A 19,921-nucleotide genomic window follows, 5' to 3' on the forward strand; every position below is an offset into this window, starting at 1 on the left:
CTTATTATGTAGTTTAGGTTGTATTTTTTTTTTTTTACTGAGTAACATTAGGAATTGATCTGTATGGATAATGAGGAATTGCTAACACTGCTTTTTAATGACTAGCTGTGAAGGAATTGCTAGCTAATATTGACTAATAGTGATGCTAATATTGCTTTTTAATGAGTACAATATAATTGTATTATAATTACGATATAATTGTAACTCTCCTTTAAGTTGCTTATTAAAATGAAATTAATCAGCAACATGAACGAGCCCTGAATAAATAAATAAATAAATAAATAAATAAATAAATACTTAAATAAATACTTAAACATAATAATAATAATAATAATAATAATAATAATAATAATAATACGAAATAAATTTACGATATATATAAATATATATTTAAAAAAAACGATAAAAAAAAAAAACTACACAAAATCGCACCAGAAAACTACATTTCCCATCAGCCCGCGCCGGCTGGTTTTTACAGTGAAGGAAATAAGATGGCGGATTAGGATGGGATGGGCCTCTTATTGTGTTCTTAATAGAAAAAATGTTTCAGGCTTTTATATCGCCTTTTTGAGGCCGCAGAAGAACTTTTAAGAAGCTTTAGGAAGTCAAGACTTTGGATTTCTCTCTACCGGCTTGTCTCTGTCCGCAGAAGGTATATAATCAGTCGTTTCGGGGGAGATTGGCTGCTAGCTAGCTGGCTGGCTAACAGCATATTAAACTGGAGGCGCTGCGATGCTGCTGCTGCTGCTGCTGCTGCTGCTGCTGGATGCAGCCGTGAAGAGTGTGGGCTTGTATTTTAGGTAGCACTAGAGTGATCTGGCTGCTGGCTGTCCGAATATATCTGACCCTTCTCTGTGGTGGCAGCAGAATCTGCTGCATTGTAGCTAGTGGTGGTTTACAACAACACGGTATGGTAGCATGGTTAGCCAGGCAGCTAGCCAGCCAGCCAGCCAGCCAGCCAGCCAGCTAGTTCGCAGCAGCAGCAGGAGCTGGGGGAGAAGTTGGGGGGAGAGTGGACTGCTGGCTTTTACTGCCCTTAACATCTTATCTTAATGTGATTTACATTGCTTTTGGGGAATCTAAGCTTGTAGCTATTTAATGGGAGAGCCAGAAATCACAGGGCTGGCCACCTCAGTGTGGGACAGGGTGTGTAGTGGGACAGTTCGTTGAAGAGACCCTCAGAAGACCTTTTCCAGTGGATAATTTCAGCAGACTTTGTCTTTTTAGTTTTAGTCCCACTATATGTGGAGGACAGTCAACCCAGGCAGCTCTGAAGCTAGGTTAGTATCTCCTGACCTGACCCCCAACATAGATTAAGGGTGGTCAGTGGTCAGCCTAGTGGAGCCCCCACCTCCACTTCTGAATCCTGGTTGCCAGATAAACCCACCCTCAGTGAAATTAGAGATCCCACTTGTCTTGAATTGGTGTCTTAAAAGTTACACTGCCTCTAGATGGGAGATGGGTGCAGGCCTCCTACAAGCTGAGGTTGGTAGATCCCACGATTAAGGGTCCTATCTCAACATCTGGATCAGAAGCGGGGGGGAGGGGGTTTGTTGGGGACGTCGGGGACGTCGGGGACGTCACTCCATATGTTGCGTCAGATGAGGTTCACCCAGGTTCCTTTGTCCACTGTGTCCCATTCACAGCTTGAAGAGCATTCAGATGAAGTGGAAGAAGAAGAGGAGGAGTCTGAAGATGCCAGAAGGACGACTGGCCTAAGGTGTTGCCAAGGAAACCGAGAGACCACAGATGATGAGCCCAGAGAACTGGTAAATGCATAACGGCCAAGGCATCAGTCTGTAAGAGGAAGGGCGACGCACTTGTTCCTCCTCCTTAATGTGGACCATCTGTCCGTACTTCAGCGAGGATGGGAGATGGGCCTGAGTTGACCCCAGTGCATTGTCTGTGTGTCTGTGTGTTGTGTAGGAGGCTTCTGCTGCTACTTCTTCTGACACTACATTCCTTATGCCTCAGCAGTGCACGGAATATCATTTTACCAACAGGTAGGTGTAAGAAACTTGAAGTGGGTATGATCAGCGTGAAGAATGTGCTGCATTTATAACCCCTTGTGTCTTGGGGGTTTGTTTATCCTGTATGCTGAAGGGAGCCAAAACTTAATATCTGTAATATCGTCTGAATATTAGGTGTAATTCAGATTAGTTGTCACATGATTATCAGAATCAGAAAACTTTGATACTTGCAGTTGTTACAGTTGCCATCATTTGTGTAAGAATAAACAATCTATAAATAAACACTCTGTAACATAAAATGTAAAACAAAACAAAAAAATAAGTTTATAAAATATTATTTTAAATAACGATAAAAGAAAAGGTCAGTATATGTTGTCTACAATGACAGTGGGCTGGGCTGCATATTGATAAATATTGATATCAGAAACTAGTTTATGCTAGTTTATATTGATATCAGAAACTAGTTTATATATATATATATATATATATATATATATATATATATATATATAAAATAAAAAGACCTGGTGATATTGGACCAAGTTATCATTTGATTTATTGCACTAAAAGAACATGAGAGTACGGTCTTGTGCAGATCTTTATTTACCAACTTGAACAACATAATCCAGTACAGTTTGCTAAGTGTGTGAAAACAATGAGACAAGGTGATTATATATATATATATATATATATATATATATATATATATATATATATATATATATATATATATATATATATATATATATAAAATCAAGTACAAGAATATGACTTTTATTTAGTCATATCGCCCAGCCCTATTAACAGTCTAATGAAATTTGAACTTTTTATGGTAAATGGTGAAACACTTATCTCAGCATTTTAACTATCGTCCACACTTTAAAGCTCTTGGAGGAGTGCTTCATTAAAACTGGTGAACAATTGCTTGGTTAATTGAATTTAGTTTAATACAACTGAATAAAACTGACCTGTATGAAAGTATGTTTTAAAAGTGGCACTATCTGCTGCTTCAGAAAAACGAAATATTCTAATATGTATTAGGCATCATGAAATAGTTTTAGCATGTTGCCCAGCCTTGCTATCAGTTGTATATCATTGATGTTGTGCAGAAACCTTGTATCTTCATTTTGCAATCGATGGCTTTTTGACATTTATATTGGTCCATATTATGGATGGACCAATAGAAATGCTCCAACATTGCTTAAATTAAATGTTTATTTTGATTTGATTTTCACTGGAAAGAACGACGTTTGTTGGACAGTGATGATAAACACACTGGGCAATAGTTTTATTAACTTCAGTTCAAAATGTAGAACCATTTAACTTGTAAATAGAAAAATATATATTTTTAAAAATCACCTTTTCTTTTCTTTCTTTTTTTTGACATTTTAACAGTACACTGTGCATCACGGTTGAGTCATTTTTTCTAAAATGAAATTAGACTAAATGGACCAGCAGAACAGTAGTGCTGCTTTAAAAAGAACCTCAAAATTTGTACAAAAGTAATCAGACTTCAGTTTCTCAGGTTTAGGGTCAGAGCATCTGTGTTCACAGATCTCGTTACAGAGAGAGCAGAGAGTGTCCTGAACTAGGGCTGGGTGATAAGGTAAAAATTCTATGTCACAATATGTGAAGACTTTTTTCACGATATTTATCACAGTACATGTAAATCACATATCACTATAAACATCAGTAGTGTCAGATTCTTATAAACTACTACTCAGATCCTCTCCTGTACTGATAACAGTGATTTATACTCAACATCTGCTGCTCTTCATCTTAATAGCCCAGCCTAATTACACTGTTAGTAATGAAACCTGCAGCTGATCAGTGTTTATTAAGTCTCCTCCACAGGCTTAGAAACGCATATTGTTCTCACCATAACAAAATTTATCACAATAATAAAATATTGTGATATTGTCCAGCTCTATTCTAAACTTTTTGATGAAAATCAAAATGCATGCAAGTGTTCTGTTATGTGCAAGTGCCTTTAGTGGAATTTTAGAAGATGTCTTTAGACTGTGATGAAATACTTTGAGAATTATTCTGAGCATGTTGTCAGTATATGGTCAAAACCTATCGTGTGTCCTGGTGGATATTAAGTAAAATATTGCTCATTCTCCATTTAGAGATTCTTCCCCGGACATTCAGCGCTAATTACTAGTTACTGAAGTTGCCGTTAAATAACTAGGTGAAAGGTCGCTAATCTGGTGCTGTTGTCCTTTCCCAGTGACTTTGATGTGGAGCTTACAGCAGAGGTGAGACTAGAGGAGGCTTCATCACTGGCTTTCTTAGTGCCTGCTGCCCCTCGTTTCGACTTGTTTCGAAAGACAGGCAAGTACACGTGTCTCCTTATGTTTCCTATCCAGACAGAGGAGGGAGACTTGAGTCATGTGACTTGACTTGGGTCAGACTGGAATCGCAATTTTAAAGACTTGACATTGACTTGGTATTCATGACTGGAGACTTGACTTAGACCTGAGACAGCTGACTAGACTTTGAGAGATTGATTTGGTGATTTCTGTTGAAATGTCTGCAAACCTGGCAACCCATCAAAATGCAGCAGATCTGCAGAGACCAGCGCACAAAAAGTGCTTCACAGAAATGAAGTTTAAATTTAAGGATTATGCTGTCGATGGTGGCAGTAAAAGGAGAATGGCGATGGGCAAGGTCTGCAGGTCATAAACCAGTGACACGACCACCACGTCATCCAACGTCATCCATCACCACAAAAACCCACAAAGATGAGTACATGACTTTAGCTTTAGCTTTTTAGCTAACGTAACGTATTGGCCAGAAAACTGTTATTAATTCAATGTTATTAATGTTAGTATATCTGCGTGAAATGGCAAATTCTATAGGATGCTGTGAATTTTGAACAGATGAATCCCTTATTGAGTCCTAGATATTCTGTCTGCACTTCCAGGGTTAATATTATTATTATTATTATTATTATTATTTATTTATTTTTATTTATTTATATATTTTAAATATGATTCTCATGGGTCTAAACTATGGCTGAGACCAAACTAGATCCCTAATCTCTCATTAATATTGCAATATAATGGGGGGAGGGGTAAATTGTTGTAAAACATGAATAAATAGAATTTGTTATTTACAGAGTGACCAAACTAGCGTGCAGGTTTGAGCGAGACAGAAGTGCCTTTTTAAGAACATAAACGGTAGAGTTTTGAGAGGTGCATCATTGAAAGAAAGAACTAAAAAAGTAATGGATAAATAAATATTAGGCTCCGCATTGACTTGCAGGCCATGTTTCTGCTGTTTGATACATGATGATGAACGGATTATACTTTTGCAGCAGAGTCTCCACAGACGGTCGCAAACCCGTGCAAATGCAGTAGGTCCTTTCATGAGTTTTGAGCCGTTTGACTACTTCCGCGGCCTCTGATGGAGGGATCATACTGTCTGTAGAGTTGTACCTGCCCTGCAGCAGCGCATTTAAATTCGTCCCATTCTAAAATAAGCGCAGCACGATAAGAGACAAGATTACGGGAACAGGAAAGGGGGTAATCATTGCAAGCGCCATTTCTGTTGTTACCCCCCCCCCCCCCCCCAGTTGCAATGCGTCAGGGATAAAACTATGTGTATATATAGCTTTTTTTCAACTGTACAGAGCTGCTGCAACCGTTAACCAGGGAAGAGAGTCTGATAAGTTTTATTATCAACGCCTGCCAGTAAAGTAACGTCCGTCTCACAGTGGCCTCTGGTCCACACCCTGGTAGGAGATTGTAGAGCCTCAAAATCAACCTGTTAGTTTCGTAAATCGATGCAAACTCAAAGCACAGAAGTCCCAGTCTTTCTCTAGATGTTCTCTGACAAGCTCTCTCATATTTTCCGAAAGGGTTTCCCCCTTGCACACCTTCCCTGAATATCCAAACCTGGCAGGAGCTAGCTGTAGATCCTGTAATGACATTAGGGCTGAATTTGCTAGGACCGCCTGGCCTGGCCATGTTGGCAGTTGATTCCCTTGTAAATGACTTTTTTGCGGACAGTGGAACGGCTGCTTTCTCCTGGTTATGACCTTTTGAAATCCCTTCCCAGACTCCTCTTCTGCTTCTACAAGCTTCTTTCTGTAGTTCTATCACAGACTTGCTTAAGACTTGCACGTGTGACTTACTCCCACCTCTGTTTCCAGCCCTGGTCCTGAAAGGGTCCAGTGCAATGTTGTAATTTTTCCCTGCTCTGAGTTGTTTTGAGTAGTTTGAAGGTTCATCCAGGTGACTTTGTTTTTTTTTCCCTCTTTGTTCTCTTAGGATACAAGTTTGACACAGCGTCGTTTCGCCTGTCAGCCCCTAAACCAGAGAAGAACTTTACAGACTGCCTTTTCCCCCCTGTCCCTTTCCCCAAGTTGACTGCAGCACAAATGCCCAGGCCATCTTCTCTCTGCACCTCTCAGAGGGAAACAGAGACTGCTAAAAGCCCTCTTCCTTCTTCCCCTTCTACGTCACCATCCTCCCCCTCCTCTGCTCCCTCTTCCCCCACCTCCTCTCCCTCCTCCTGTTCTCCCGGAGGTAGAGGAACAGGCTATCGCGAGGACGAGGATGACGGCCATGTCGGAGACGGTATGGTCGGCAAGGCAGGAGACGGAGTGTCGTCCACTTCGTCATCTGTAGCTCCGTCTTCACTCCCTGTGCCTCCCCCGTTGTCTTTGAATCCGTTGCACCATGTCCCCTCGCCCCCTGACTTGCATGGCGATGACCAGAGGGAGGGTTCGGAGTTGGAGATCTATGACCCCTTTCACCCCACAGATGGGGAGGGAGAAAGAGGTATGGATCAAGATGAGGAGGAGGAGGAGGATGAGGAGGAGGAGGAAGAAGAAGGAGAGAAATACGACCCCTTTGAACCTACTGGCTCACCAGCCTCTGAGAAAGAGGCGGAGGAGGATGAGGAAGAGGAGAGAGAGCTGGAGATTGAAGAAGACGGAAGTACAGTGAGTAGCATACCTTGTGAGGTGAAGGACGATAAGGAAGTGGAGTTGGAGGCAGCTGCTGAGGCAGGGGGTCCCCCACCAGACTCAACAGAGACCCTAATTCCACTTCCTGAGGATGAGGACGAGGAGGAGACTCCCACACAGTTGACTAGGAACACACCCATGAGGGAGAGAGAGAAAGGGATGAGGCAGAGGAGAAGGGATGACTCTGAACATGACTCTGAGATAGAAGAAGGAGAGATTGTGGGTGCTAACGAGAGAAGTAGGGAAAGGGAAGTGGAGAGAAGGAGGGAGGTGCTGCTACCGTCCCCTGGAAGTCCTTCGTTTCTACAGGGAGGAGGCCTCAAACCAGAGAGGATCCTCCGAGTGCTGGATGGGGAAGGTTTTGTGTCTGTTCGAGCTGAGGGAGAATGGGATAGGGAACCAGTGCCCCCAGTAGGCTTGGGAGATTTGAGGAGGAAACTTACCAGCAGGCGAAAAGATAGGTTCAGATCATGCCCTTCTTCTGCCTCTGTGTCACCCCCTCCTCCCTCTGCGTTGCCTCTACCACCTCCTTCCCCTCCCGCCTCCCTGCCCCAGTCGGTGGAGAAGGCAAGGAGTCGCAAATCCTCAAAGAGCTCCAAGGAACGGGACAGACGCAAGCGGAAAGAGAGCAAAGGAGAAGACAAGGAGAAGCGGAAGAAGAGAAAAGAGGGGAAAGGAGAGTCAGGAGGAGGGAGCGGGGAAAGCAAGGAGAGGGATCATGAGAGGAGGAGTAGAAGAGCTGGGAAAGAGAAGGATAAGGACAGGAGGCGGAGCAGCAGGAGTGACAGTCGGAAGAGGAAGAGCAGGCGTCAAAGCACGCCAGAACCTTCCTCTCGCTCACACTCCCAGAATACATCACGGCACGTACACGGCCGCAGATCCTGGTCCAGTCCTTCGGAGGGCCGGCACCGAGGGAGAGAACGAGACCGAGACAGGGACCGAGAACGAGAGAAGGAGAGAGATCGAGACAAGGAACGGGAACGAGACCATTACAGGGACAGGAGGCGAGAGAGAGACTCCAGAAAGAAGGAGGACAGAAAGAGAGATCGCGATGAAGAAAGCAGGCGGTCGAGCAGCCGAGATAGGGGGAGCGTGAAAAGGAGGAGAGAGAGCAGCGAGAGGAGAGACAGGGAGAAGGACCGGGAACGTGAAAGAGAGCGGGACAGGAGAAGAGACGGCCGCCCCGTCGTACCCCCGTCTATTCAGGATCTTAACGGATCAGATCTTTTTGCCATCAAGCGCACCATCACTGTTACCTCTACTCCCACTACCACAGTCCCCAGCTCCCCAGCCCATGGCCAGGACCTGCAACGGAGTCCAGGGCAAAGCTCAGACAAACCTCGCAAGCGCAAACGGAAACGGAGGAGACGCTCTGACGACGAAAGAGTGGATGAGGAGCGCAGGGACAGGTCTCGCCCCTCCTCTCTAACGCCTCCTCGCTACCACAGCTACGAATCTGACCGCCTCTCGGACCGCCCAGAGCCTGACATGCTGTCTCTGGACGGAGAGGCACTGGACTCTGATTACCCTTCGCTGGAAGATTCTCCTCTGCTCCCTCCTCCCCCTGAACCCCCTCTCCCTAGTCCCAAACCCAAATCCACAGCGCCCAAAAGCAGCCGGAGGCATGATAAGAAGAAATCCAGGTCCAGCAAAAAAACAGGCCAGTCCGAGTCGTCCACCTCCTCCTCCTCTCACAGACCTAAAACAAAAAGCAAAGGCCTCTTGCCCTCACTGTCTCCCCCTCTGTCCGCGTCTTCTGGCAACACTGCATCCCTTCCACCTGCCACCTCCTCATCTACTGGCAAAAGACGCAAAGTGGGGAAGGAGAAAGGGGGCAAAAAAGAGTCGGGTCGTTCAGGCAGGTCGAAGAAGCTGGGCGGAAGCAGCAGAAAGGCTAAGCTGCAGTCTAAAGTGTCTGTGCTGGTGCGGGAGGGTGTTAGCAGCACCACAGGGAACTCTGGCAAACTGGGCATTGACCTCCTAGGACCTAGTGGGGTTGGTGGGGCCGCAGGACCTTCAGTGGTGGGCGGGTCCATAGCTGTGGTCTTCCGTCGGGACAATGAGAGTCGATCACCATTCTTGAAGCCTTGCTCAGAGCCCCTGTCCTTGCCTGGCAGAGCCAAGGAGCTTAGCAAGACTAGCAAGCAACGCAATACTCTTGCACCGCTTTCTTCAACCAGCCCGGCAGGTCTTAAGTCAAAGAAAGCCAAGCCAAGCTCTACCACCTCCACATCGTCATCTGCATCCTCGCCTACGTCGTCTTCGGCAGCCAAGCGTAGGCGGAGGCCAGGAAAGAAGCCCCGGGAAAAGGGCTTGGCGTTGGACGGACCTGATGCTAACAGCGCTAACAGTAGCACTTTGGGCTCTGGTTGGGCTGGGGCATCGGCGGATATTCAGCCTTTGGGTGGAGTCGGGCCCAAACAGTCCAGTCCCCCGTCTGCTCTTCCTGGCCCCACACCATCATCGTCGTCTTCATCTTCCTCGTCCTCATCCACCAGCGTCCTTCCCCCATCGTCCTCACCCCCCCACACTCCCCCACTGTCTTTACCACCCTCTCGAGACACAAGGGAATCCTCTCCAGACTCTCAGACTGTAGATAGCAGTTGCAAGACGCCAGAACCCTCGTTCCTTTCGGAGGAGTGCCCGGCTCAGTCCCAGTCCTCGCTCCTTGCGCCCTCAAAGTCTCCCCCGAGCCCTCCGCAGTCAAGGGCGGATGGCATATCCCAATCTGCCTCCAAGCCCCTCCCATTGGATGATCAGAAAACCTCGCCGCCGTGTTCCACTTCATCGTCCTTGGCGGCTACTTCCCTCTCTCATTCCATTCCTCCTCTGGCTGTAGATCCTTCCTCGTCCTCCTCATCTTCAGTGTCTTCGTCATCGGTCAGTAAGCATCCGCCTCCTCCACCGCCACCCCCTACAGCGCCACCTTTGCCCTGGAGCTTGCAGGCAGGGGTTGACTGCACCGCTGGAGGCGTTTTAGCATGTGAGCTTTTAATCCTTATATTTACAGCAAACACACAGGCTCAAACTCCAGGCCTGGGGGGGCCACAGTGTCTGTTCATTGAGCCTCAGTCGAACAGATCAGTCAAATCCCCTCTGGGACCTGAGTTTAAGAATTATTTGAGAAGGGTATAAAGGATTTTTTCTTGCTAAAAAATACCACACCGCACATTTTAGCGTTTTCTCTGCTGATGATCAAGCTCTACGTTCGATGAATTTGAACGCGGGTGAGGAACGCTAGTTCTAGTGGCCAGATTCCTGGACAGTTTGGTAATTGTCCTGCCTAAACACACTTGATTATACTTTATTACCAGGTGTAGTTGTTGTCTGAGCAGAGAAATCAGCAAACTGTGCTGGACTCCAGACTTTAGACCCTCTACCCCAAAATTAGGGCATAGAAACAGGGTAGCATAGTACAGGGTATAGGTAGATAGAGGCTGTAGCATATTTAACATTCATTGCTGGGGGCAGTGGGGGCTCAGCAGTTAGAGCTCTGGGTTATTAATGAGACAGTTGTGGGTTCGATACCCGGGCTGAGCAAGCTGCCACTGTTGGACCCTTGAGCAAGGCCCTTTACCCTCTCTGCTCCCCGGGCACATCAGCTATGGCTGCCCATCGCTTCAGTGTGTGTGTGTTTACTGCACGAATGGGCCAGATTCCACCTGTGTCCTTCACCAATGGTAAATAGGCTTGTCTTATCTTACTGTTCAGCCACCGCAGGTTTACACTCATGCCACTCCACCCTAGCTTTGAACATCATTCCCACCTCTCTGGTTAAACAAGTGACTTTCAACCATATGACCCAAGTTGGAAGTGCCTTGCGACTCTGCTAAGCAAACATGCAATTCACAACCGATCTTTGTCCTTCTTAAAAGCCTGTTTTTTAAGGCTGTTTTCACACATGCATTTTTCAGTCTGGTTAAATCTGACTCTGGTTGTTTTCACCCTTGGTGAGATTCATATGGCCAGGTGTGAATACAGTAATCACATTTGAATGGGGATCAAAACAACTGCACGGAGACCCTTGAGAAGAGGTGGTCTCCGTCTAGTCCCAAAATAAACTCTGGAGCCGTTTGTTTGTGGTGAGAATGTGATCTGACCATGATCAGACACCACTATCAGGTGCACGCTGAGCTAATCTGCTCCCGTATTTAGGTCTTAAGGTCTGGTATACTGCCTACATAATAACTACAGCTGTGAAGGAAAGCCATCTCTGCTGTTGCTCCATGTTAAACTGCACAGAAATGTGCGCTAGTCCAGAACACAGGACCATCTTCTTGTGTTTACTTTCTTGGTCCCGCCACAGACAGGTCTGACCAGTAAGCGCAGAGATCTCGCTCTCATGTGGTTTGTTGTGATGCATTTTGGTGAGCTTGGATTTTTCCCTGTGTAAAACCAAACCAATCCAAGGGGAAGAATGCTCCAAATGTACAAACCTATTAACAGAATCGGACCAGAGCAAACAAACTGTAGGTGTGGAAATGTCCTAAAATCCTAAAACATTAAACAACACAGGCTACATCTGTCTAGCAGCTGCAAGTGAAGCTCTACTGTCTTTTTAAAAAGCATTAGATGTCTTGCCACATGTGGTCTTATAGGGTTAAAAGCAACTAGTTCAACCAGAGAGATGGGAGCGATATTGAAATTCGAGGGTGGAGCACATGTGGCGTTAGAACCATGAACCATGGGCCAGGCCAAAGGGCCAAAATTAATAAATGTTCTGACCATTCAATCCTAATCCTGGCTGAGGCCACCTGGTGTGTGTATTTGTGCAGTGGTGTGTGAGTGGTGTGTTTACAGTGGTTTACACACCAGTCACAGGACGTTTAGGCAGGCTAACGACACCAGAAGAAAAACCGATGATGTGCTGAAATCTGACTCCCTTTCGTGGTATGGGTGCAATAGATTACGCTTGTGATTCCTGTTCCTCTACTGTTACTAGAGAAAGAGATAATATAAATAAATCTGAGGGTGATCTGTCATGTTCAGACTGTTGCATGCTGTGTGTGCACCTGAAGGGAGTCTGATTCTGGCAGGGAGGCAGAATTCAGCACAACACCTGGAGGGGCAACTCTCAAATTAACAACACTCTGGTGTCCAGCCTGTTAGGTATAGGCAGACTCGGCTCTGCCCATGTAGGTGGTGGTGATGACGATGGACTTTGCTGCATCTTACCACCATAACCTCTTCCATGTTAGCAAGAAACGGCAAAGCCAATGTGTGTTAGCAATAATGTGGAGGCAAGACTCGTAGCAGAGAATGAGATGTTGACCGATTGTGTACCACATACGATGACTGGGCACTGACTGACCGCTGTAGTTTCAGTTTTTGATTAGAATTGTTGCTGGATAGTGTTAGGGACCTGTCCTTACCCAATTCTATGCCCTAATTAAGTGCACTCGCTTAACTGCAGTGACAAAAGTAATCGGACTAAGTGTGCCGCAAATGTAACAATAAATATGAACCATGGTCCGAACCTTCAGGTGAGAAAACGCCATTAATACTGTGATCTAATCCTAAAACCCAAATCTGTCCTGCAGTGACCGCCCTCCTGTTTAAGATGGAAGAGGCCAATATCGCCAGCCGAGCCAAAGCGCAGGAGTTCATTCAGGCCACAAGTCAGGTGAGCTCTGTCTACTGTTACAGCCTCGGTTTCTGTTCGGCCTCCAGTTGATTTATTAGTAAATAATAAAGATTCATTCTCAAAGCTTCATTTTTTTCTGTTTTTATAAGCAGATTCTCTCTCAGGCTAACCAGAACCAGTCGCAGACGCATCCTTCCTCCTCCTCCTCCTCTTCTTCCTCCACACAAGTCCCTCCTCCTCCATCACACGCCCCACCTCCAGGTCCAACTCCGGCGCAGTTTATCCTACACGGCTCACTTCCTTTGGTCGGCTGCACGAAAACGCCACCTTCTCATTTACACCCTGGACTTTCGCTGGGTGGTGGCTGCGCTCAGACTCCACCTCCTCCATTGCCTACAGGGCTGTCCGTGACAACAGGGGGCGCAAACGAGACAGGCTGGGACAGTGAGAGTAAAGACCCTGATAAGGTATCGGCCTCTGTCCACCTCTCCTCCTTCTGTTTGGGTTTCTGCTGAATGCTTTATTGCTGGTTACCAGGTTTTAAACCTGAAGCTTTTGCTCCCTCAGTACTTGAAGAAGCTGCACACCCAGGAGAGGGCAGTAGAGGAAGTGAAGTTGGCCATCAAACCCTACTACCAGCGCAAAGACATCAACAAAGAAGAGTACAAGGACATCCTGAGAAAAGCTGTGCACAAGGTAAACACATTCTCCCAACAATCTCTCTGCAGTACCCTCCTTTCACCCTCCTGTTCAATGCTCAGGACCCCACAGGACTGACCCACCACCGATACAATACCTACCTGCTCTGTGGTGGTCAGTCCTGTGGGGTCCTGAGCATTGAAGAACAGGAGAGTGAAAGGAGGGTACTGCACTGCAGGGACACTGACTGACATGGTGGTGGTGTGTTAGTAGGGTGTGTTGCTACGAGTGGATCAGTCCACACTCACTGTCCACTTATCCACTCTGTTAGGCACTCCTTTCTGATTGGTCCAGCATATAGATGTAAAGTCTCTAGCCTCTGGTCCTTTAGCAGATCCGTGCTCATAGGATGCTGTTGGCTGGATAATTCTGGTTTGGTGGACGATGCTTAGGAGGGGTTTGAGCACCAGCACCACCATGTCAGTCGGTGTCACTGCAGTGTTGAGAATGACCCACCACCCAAATAACACCTACCTCAGTCCTGTGGGGTCCTGACCATTCCTATGAAGTGAGCAGACACTCACACTTTGTGAACTAGGGCAGCGAGAAAACACGCCTGGAGTGGTGGACAGTGCCGAGGAAGCAGTTGGGGGGGGGTTAGGTGTCTTTCATATTGAGGGAGGGCATACACTGTGTTCCTTTACGTCCCCTGTACTTTAATTACTGCCCAATTTCTCACCTTCAGGCCACGACTGCTCCAAATTGATCTGCCCACATGGATCAGGCATCCCTAGCACCCAGAGCACATAACATACAGAGACACACTCCTCACTGCAGCGTATTTATCTTGTCTTTCAGATATGTCACAGCAGGACGGGCGAGATCAACCCGGTGAAGGTGAGCAACCTGGTCAAGCTCTACGTCCAGAGGTACAAGTATTTCCGGAAGCATGGGCGCAAAATGGACGAGGAGGAGAAGGAAGAGCGCGAGTCCGCCTCTCTGCACTCCTCCGCGTGATTGGACACGGACTGCTTTAACGCTTTGTTGTGATTGGACAAGTATTTGAGGACCCACCCTCTATCTTGCACGTGACTGGGCCCTGTCAAAACAACCGAGCGAGAGTCGTTCCCTGTGTGCTGACATCGTGTAAACATGTACTCTACCCCCCTTACCTCCCTACCCCCTTCCCTTTCCTCTGTCTGTCTTTCGTCTCGCAATCCAGATGTATGATTAAATGATTGTGACTCAGAGTATGGTTAAAAACATAGAGCCCCCAAATACAAACTTAGTATGAAGAGATAAAGAACACACCAACACTGTCTTTCTTCTTTTATTATTATTATTATTATTATTATTATTATTATTATGCGTACTTTCACTCTCCAACACTTTCACACCAACACACTTTTGGGACGCCTACATGGGTGTGCTTTCGTCCTTTTGGCGGTGCAACATCAGGCTAATCTGTTTCTTTCACTGATCAGCCATAACATTTATACTACCTGCCTAATATTGAATAGGTCCCGTCCCTTCTGCTGCCATAACAGAGGTGTCCTGCTGTCCTCTGTTAGCAGTAGATCCTTTAGGTCCTGTATTGCATCACTGAACCCTGGGTGCCCATGTCCCTGTCCCTGGTTGGGAGGTGGGGTCTTCGTGGATTGCATCAATGAACCTCGAGTGCTCATGTCCCTGAGGCCGCTTCACTGCTTGTCCTTTACAGAAGCCGGTTAAGCTTTACAGAATACTGGTGAGAAAAACTGGCTGTGTTCATATTACCAGTTTGAAGTGGAACAGATTGGATATTTGCGCCTGTGTGTGACGTTTACAGATCGGATACTTTCAGAGCTTGGGTTGGATTCATGAAAAGGTCTTCTTCAAAGATGTGCTGTTAACTTCATGAAAATCGCTGTTCTTCAGAAATCGGTTTGGGCTTCTCGGCTGCGTTCAGACTGCAGGCAGATCGGGTTTGTTTCTCAAATCAGATCTGCTGAGATGACCGTCCACACTGTTATTTGCAAGTACTCAGATCAATGTCTGGAGTTCAGAAACCTATTTGCATGGGTTGCTGTAGAAACGGTAGAGGGGCTAAGGAGCTGCATTCATACGCTGAAGGTTGAGGGTGATCCAGAAGAAACTTCTCAATTTGAGAAGAAATCCGATTTGACTGCCCCAAACATCCAGACTGAGACGTGTTTGTACAAATTCAACCGCCGAAATCTCTGCCCAGACTAGTCCAGTCAAAAATCTGGATACAATCAGATTCATATAAAATGGAAAGTGGAAAAGAGCGCTTTCACAGTTGTCCTGAATACAATAATCCCCAGATGTAAGGGGTCAAATAAAAAGGAGGGCTCAGGCAGTGCACCCTTCACCCGTAACATGCTTTAGGCCGTGTCGCGATTTATGTCCTGATGGCCTGATTTGCGCAGATTGGAGAAGAAACGTGGATAACGTGGATGTGGTTGGTGTAGCACAACAGATAACACCACTACCTGGCACTGAGCTACCACACCATGTGGGAGACTGGGGTTGATTCCCGGTCTGGGTCACTATGCTGCGCTATATCAATAAGAGTCCTTGGGCAAGACTCCTAACACTACATTGGCCCAATTCTGTAATACGAGTAACCTTGTAAGTGCGTCAGCTAAATGCCATAAATGTAAATGGATAGGGGCTGGGCCGAGCCCATAGTGGTAATGTTGCTGTCCTTGACCTCCCTAAGCCTCATCGGCTAGCAGGCTAACACTAGAGCAAGTTAGCATGTTTAGCCAGCATAGATAGTGGGCAACTTTGGATAGCCTTAAAATGACAGCCAGCGGCATAACGTTTCTGCTTAACCTATAACACACACTAATATATATATTATGGCATTTTTTTTATTTATGGCATAGTTAGTGATCATCAGTGGGCAGCAGTGATTGCTACAGGCTACCTGATCCACGTCCCCTGCTGAGGTTGCACTGCCCATGTGCAAATCAGGCAAGGGATGCGAATCAGATAACGAGAGGCCTGAGTGAGATGGCTCCTCCTGCACCGCCAGTAGTTATGCTACCGGCTACGTAACACTCCTTCAGGCAGCCTGTCTGCTTTTTTCACTTCCTGCCAGTTTATTTACGCCAGTGCTCTTCTTCTACTGCCGTCTGGATTCTGCACACACCTCACTGTGGTGAACAAACAGTTTTTGGCAAGCCAGGGCAAGGATGATTGCCTGCACTCATTCATGTCACTCAAGTTTTCAGCCTCCGGGCTGTTATTAAACACAAATACCCGGGGTTGCTGCAACGTCTACCACTGCTGACTCAGAGCCGAGGGGGGCCGAGGGTGGGGCGTTTGTGAGCTTGTAGCACCTAATTTACATGAAGATGAGATTTATGAACTAGGACAGATGAGGGATTGTTGGTGGATTATGACGTTCAGGTTAAAGGACTGTCTCTACGGACTCTTTTGGACATTTCCAGGTATACAGTGATGTACCCGGCCATATCAGAATATAATGACCATCTACCTAATAGTGGAAATAGCCACCTTTGGCTCAGATCAGTGTGGTATAGACTGAATTAGGTAATAATAATAGTAATATCCTCATTCTTCCTGCTCCAGCGCCTACCCAGAATTACTGTGACACCACACCCACCCATTCACTCCCACACCCACACCTAAGGGCAATTGCAGATTCTGCTACCTTGTGTTTTCGGGGGTGGGAGGAAACCAGAGACTCACATAGTAACAAAGAGAACACACTGAGAATGGACAGAAGATGATGATGATGATGATGAGTAATAGAATTGTCTTTTAATTAATTTATTTTGTTTTTAAATACAATTTTTTCATTTATTATTTTATTATTTCTGTTTCAAAGCAGCTCTGCAGGGGTTCTTTAGTAAAGGCACCGTTTCTACACAGCTTCATTTGAGGCCTGCTGTGTACAGTTCTTTAAAGCAGCCTACGGTTCCAGTACTGTTATACTGGAGTCAAAGAAGCCTTTTTGTGTAGAGCATAGAAAAATACTCTTTTCTTTTTATCCACTAAAGAACCTGTAAATAATGTTATATTATTATTATTATTATAACTTTTATGAGGATTATTATTATTATTATTATTATTATATCAAATCGGGTTAATTGTCACATCACATTACACAGGTGTAATGAGGAATGAAAAACATGGGCGTGTCGTCTCGCACGGTAGCAAAACATATTTACAGAATAGAAATATAGAATATATACACACTAACTTGCACTATACACACTATATTTACACTATACACTCATTATACTGGTTATACACTCATTATACTGGTTATACACTCAATATACACTGGTTTAACATATAATCTGAAATGTTTACATTACTTACATGTAGACACTGGATAAAGTGCAAATTCAGGTGTAGTGTGAGTGGGGAGACATCGTTGTGGGGGCTGTGCTGATTGAAAATGTTCTTTAGATTGTGTGGAACTTTTTAAAACCTTACTCTCCAAAGCTAAATCCCTTGGAAGTTTTAGAGAACTAAAAAAAGGACTTCTATTGCACTGCACAGATTTTACAAATTGACGTAGGCCTCGTCCACGCGTATCTGGTTATATTTCAAAAAAAGTGATTTCCCTCCCTCTGTTTTCAAAGATATTGCCGTCCCAGAGGTGAAAATGCTTGCACAAGTATGCTAGCCCTTTATGGGTTCATAATATTAAGGGGATAGACCTCAAAACACCATGAAGAACACACTACTCCCTATGTAGTGTACTATGCAAGTCAGTGCCAATAGGTTCAACAGGCTTATCTGCTCCAGAGGGTCCTATTCTATTGGCAATACTTCTCTACAGGGACTAGATAAGCTCAATAATCTGTGTCAGCAATAGGTGCACTTCAGTAGCTGCATGCATTCGTTAGAAGGGCTGTCCACAAATATGTGGACATACAGCATATCTGTGGGCTCTAGTCTATTCACATTAGACCCCATATGTCCCTCGATAGCAGCGCAGCGCCAAAGTCCCAGTGCTTACTCATGGAAGGCCGGAAACGTACTCCCCCCAGGCCTGCTGCTGTGTTATCAGGTTCAGCCATCATGGCTTCCTGTTGGCTGTCCAACCACTGGGCCCTCCTGAATGCTGACCGGCCTTCAGCTTCCGTGGTTCATTGTCTATCGCGCCAAGCCAAGCTCCAGCACGCCTCAGAGATAGTCCTTTTCCTGCATGCGGTGACCAGAACTCACGGAAAACCAGCATGACTGGTCATACAAGTCTCAGTAGAAGTGAACGCCCATGGAGGGATGGTGAAACTTCATCTGGAAGTTAGAACAAAGAGGCCCCCTACAACCCCAGTGTGTTTTCCCACAAGCTTTCCAGCAAATACTGTAGGAGCATTCTTCTTTGACAGTGTAATTTAACGCCAGGACCCACCCACTGAACCTTTGGTACACTCTGACTAAGGGTGTCATGTGTCTTGCAGCAACACCTGCAGATGTAACAGCTTGTGAATACATATGGGATCACTTTTCCACACCTGCATTGTATCTTCAGGATCCTGGAGAACCACTCAAGAGGTAAAAAAGAAAAAAAAAGGTAAAGGTGCAGGTATTTGTCACTGTACAGCGAAACGTGTCCTCCGTATCTGTGGTAGTGAACACACACACAAGCTAGTGAACTAGGGGCAGTGAGTACACACACACCCAGAGCGGTGGGCAGCCAACTCCAGCACCCGGGGAGCAGAGAGGGTAAAGGGCCTTGCTCAAAGGCCCAACAGTGGCAGCTTGCCGAGCCCAGGAATCAAACCCACAACCCTGTTATCAATAGCCCGGCGCTGAATCCTAACCACTAGACCACCAGGGATAGCCATTTAGACCACCAGCATTCACTGTGGCTAACAGGCTATTGATTAGGTAAGCTAAATCACAACAGACGTCAAGCTCTACAGTACTGTGGATTAGCCCTGGCTAACATCTACAGCCTAGTGCAAGTGAGTGAACGTCCAGTCCTGAAGGACTCAAATTCAGCCTCTGGGAATTTGGTAATATCGTAAACGTGACCCATTCAACCAGTATTTCCCAACTGTGCCCTCGGAGTCTTTTGGCCCTGCTCCAACACACCTATCCCGACTCATCTATTCACTACCGGAGTTTTAGAAGGATGAGTCAAACCTGGAGATACTGAAGGACTTCACTGGCCAGGTTTGAGAAGAGGTTATTATTTGTCATTGGAATAAGAGTAAGGACACTGGAGGACCTGGAGGACGGCTAATGTCATGGAGGGCTGCAGCACAGCACACAGTTCAGTGTTCAAGCCTGGTTGAACACACCTGGAAACTTATCAGCTCATTACCAAGCCCTTAATGAGGCTGGAGGAGGTGTGTTAGAACTGGTGAATAGTAAAACATGGAGTGGAGACTCCAGGAGCTGGATTGGAGAACCAACGATGTCACTCGTAAATGGATGGATGGAGAGACAGATACACAGAAAGATAGACAGACTGATAAATAGAGAGACAGGCAGACAGACAAATAGTCAGATAAACAGATACACTGACCAGATAGATAGATAGATAGATAGATAGATAGACAGATAGACAGACAGACAGACACACTGACCAGATAGACAGATAGATAGATAGATAGATAGATAGACAGACAGACACACTGACCAGATTGATTGATAGGCAGACAGATAGAGAGACAGATAAATAGACAGACAGACAGACAGACAGAGAGATAAGAAGACAGACAGACACACTGACCAGATAGATATATAGATAGACAGATA

At 45.8% G+C, this 19,921-nt stretch overlaps 1 protein-coding gene across 1 annotated transcript; it reads left to right on the plus strand.

The window, feature by feature from the left end:
* Window positions 1–491: 491 nt before the first annotated feature.
* On the plus strand, window positions 492–14,487 carry scaf1 (SR-related CTD-associated factor 1). Its single transcript, XM_072693413.1, has 9 exons — window positions 492–652; window positions 1,647–1,769; window positions 1,927–2,003; window positions 4,201–4,304; window positions 6,245–9,928; window positions 12,486–12,568; window positions 12,682–12,996; window positions 13,097–13,225; window positions 14,027–14,487. The coding sequence occupies exons 3-9, from the start codon at window positions 1,966–1,968 to the stop codon at window positions 14,183–14,185; spliced, it is 4,512 nt and encodes a 1,503-aa protein (XP_072549514.1). The 5' UTR covers window positions 492–652; window positions 1,647–1,769; window positions 1,927–1,965; the 3' UTR covers window positions 14,186–14,487.
* Window positions 14,488–19,921: the final 5,434 nt, after the last annotated feature.

Source organism: Salminus brasiliensis, chromosome 12, assembly GCF_030463535.1.
Source record: "Salminus brasiliensis chromosome 12, fSalBra1.hap2, whole genome shotgun sequence".
Classification (NCBI taxonomy): Eukaryota; Metazoa; Chordata; class Actinopteri; order Characiformes; family Bryconidae; genus Salminus; species Salminus brasiliensis.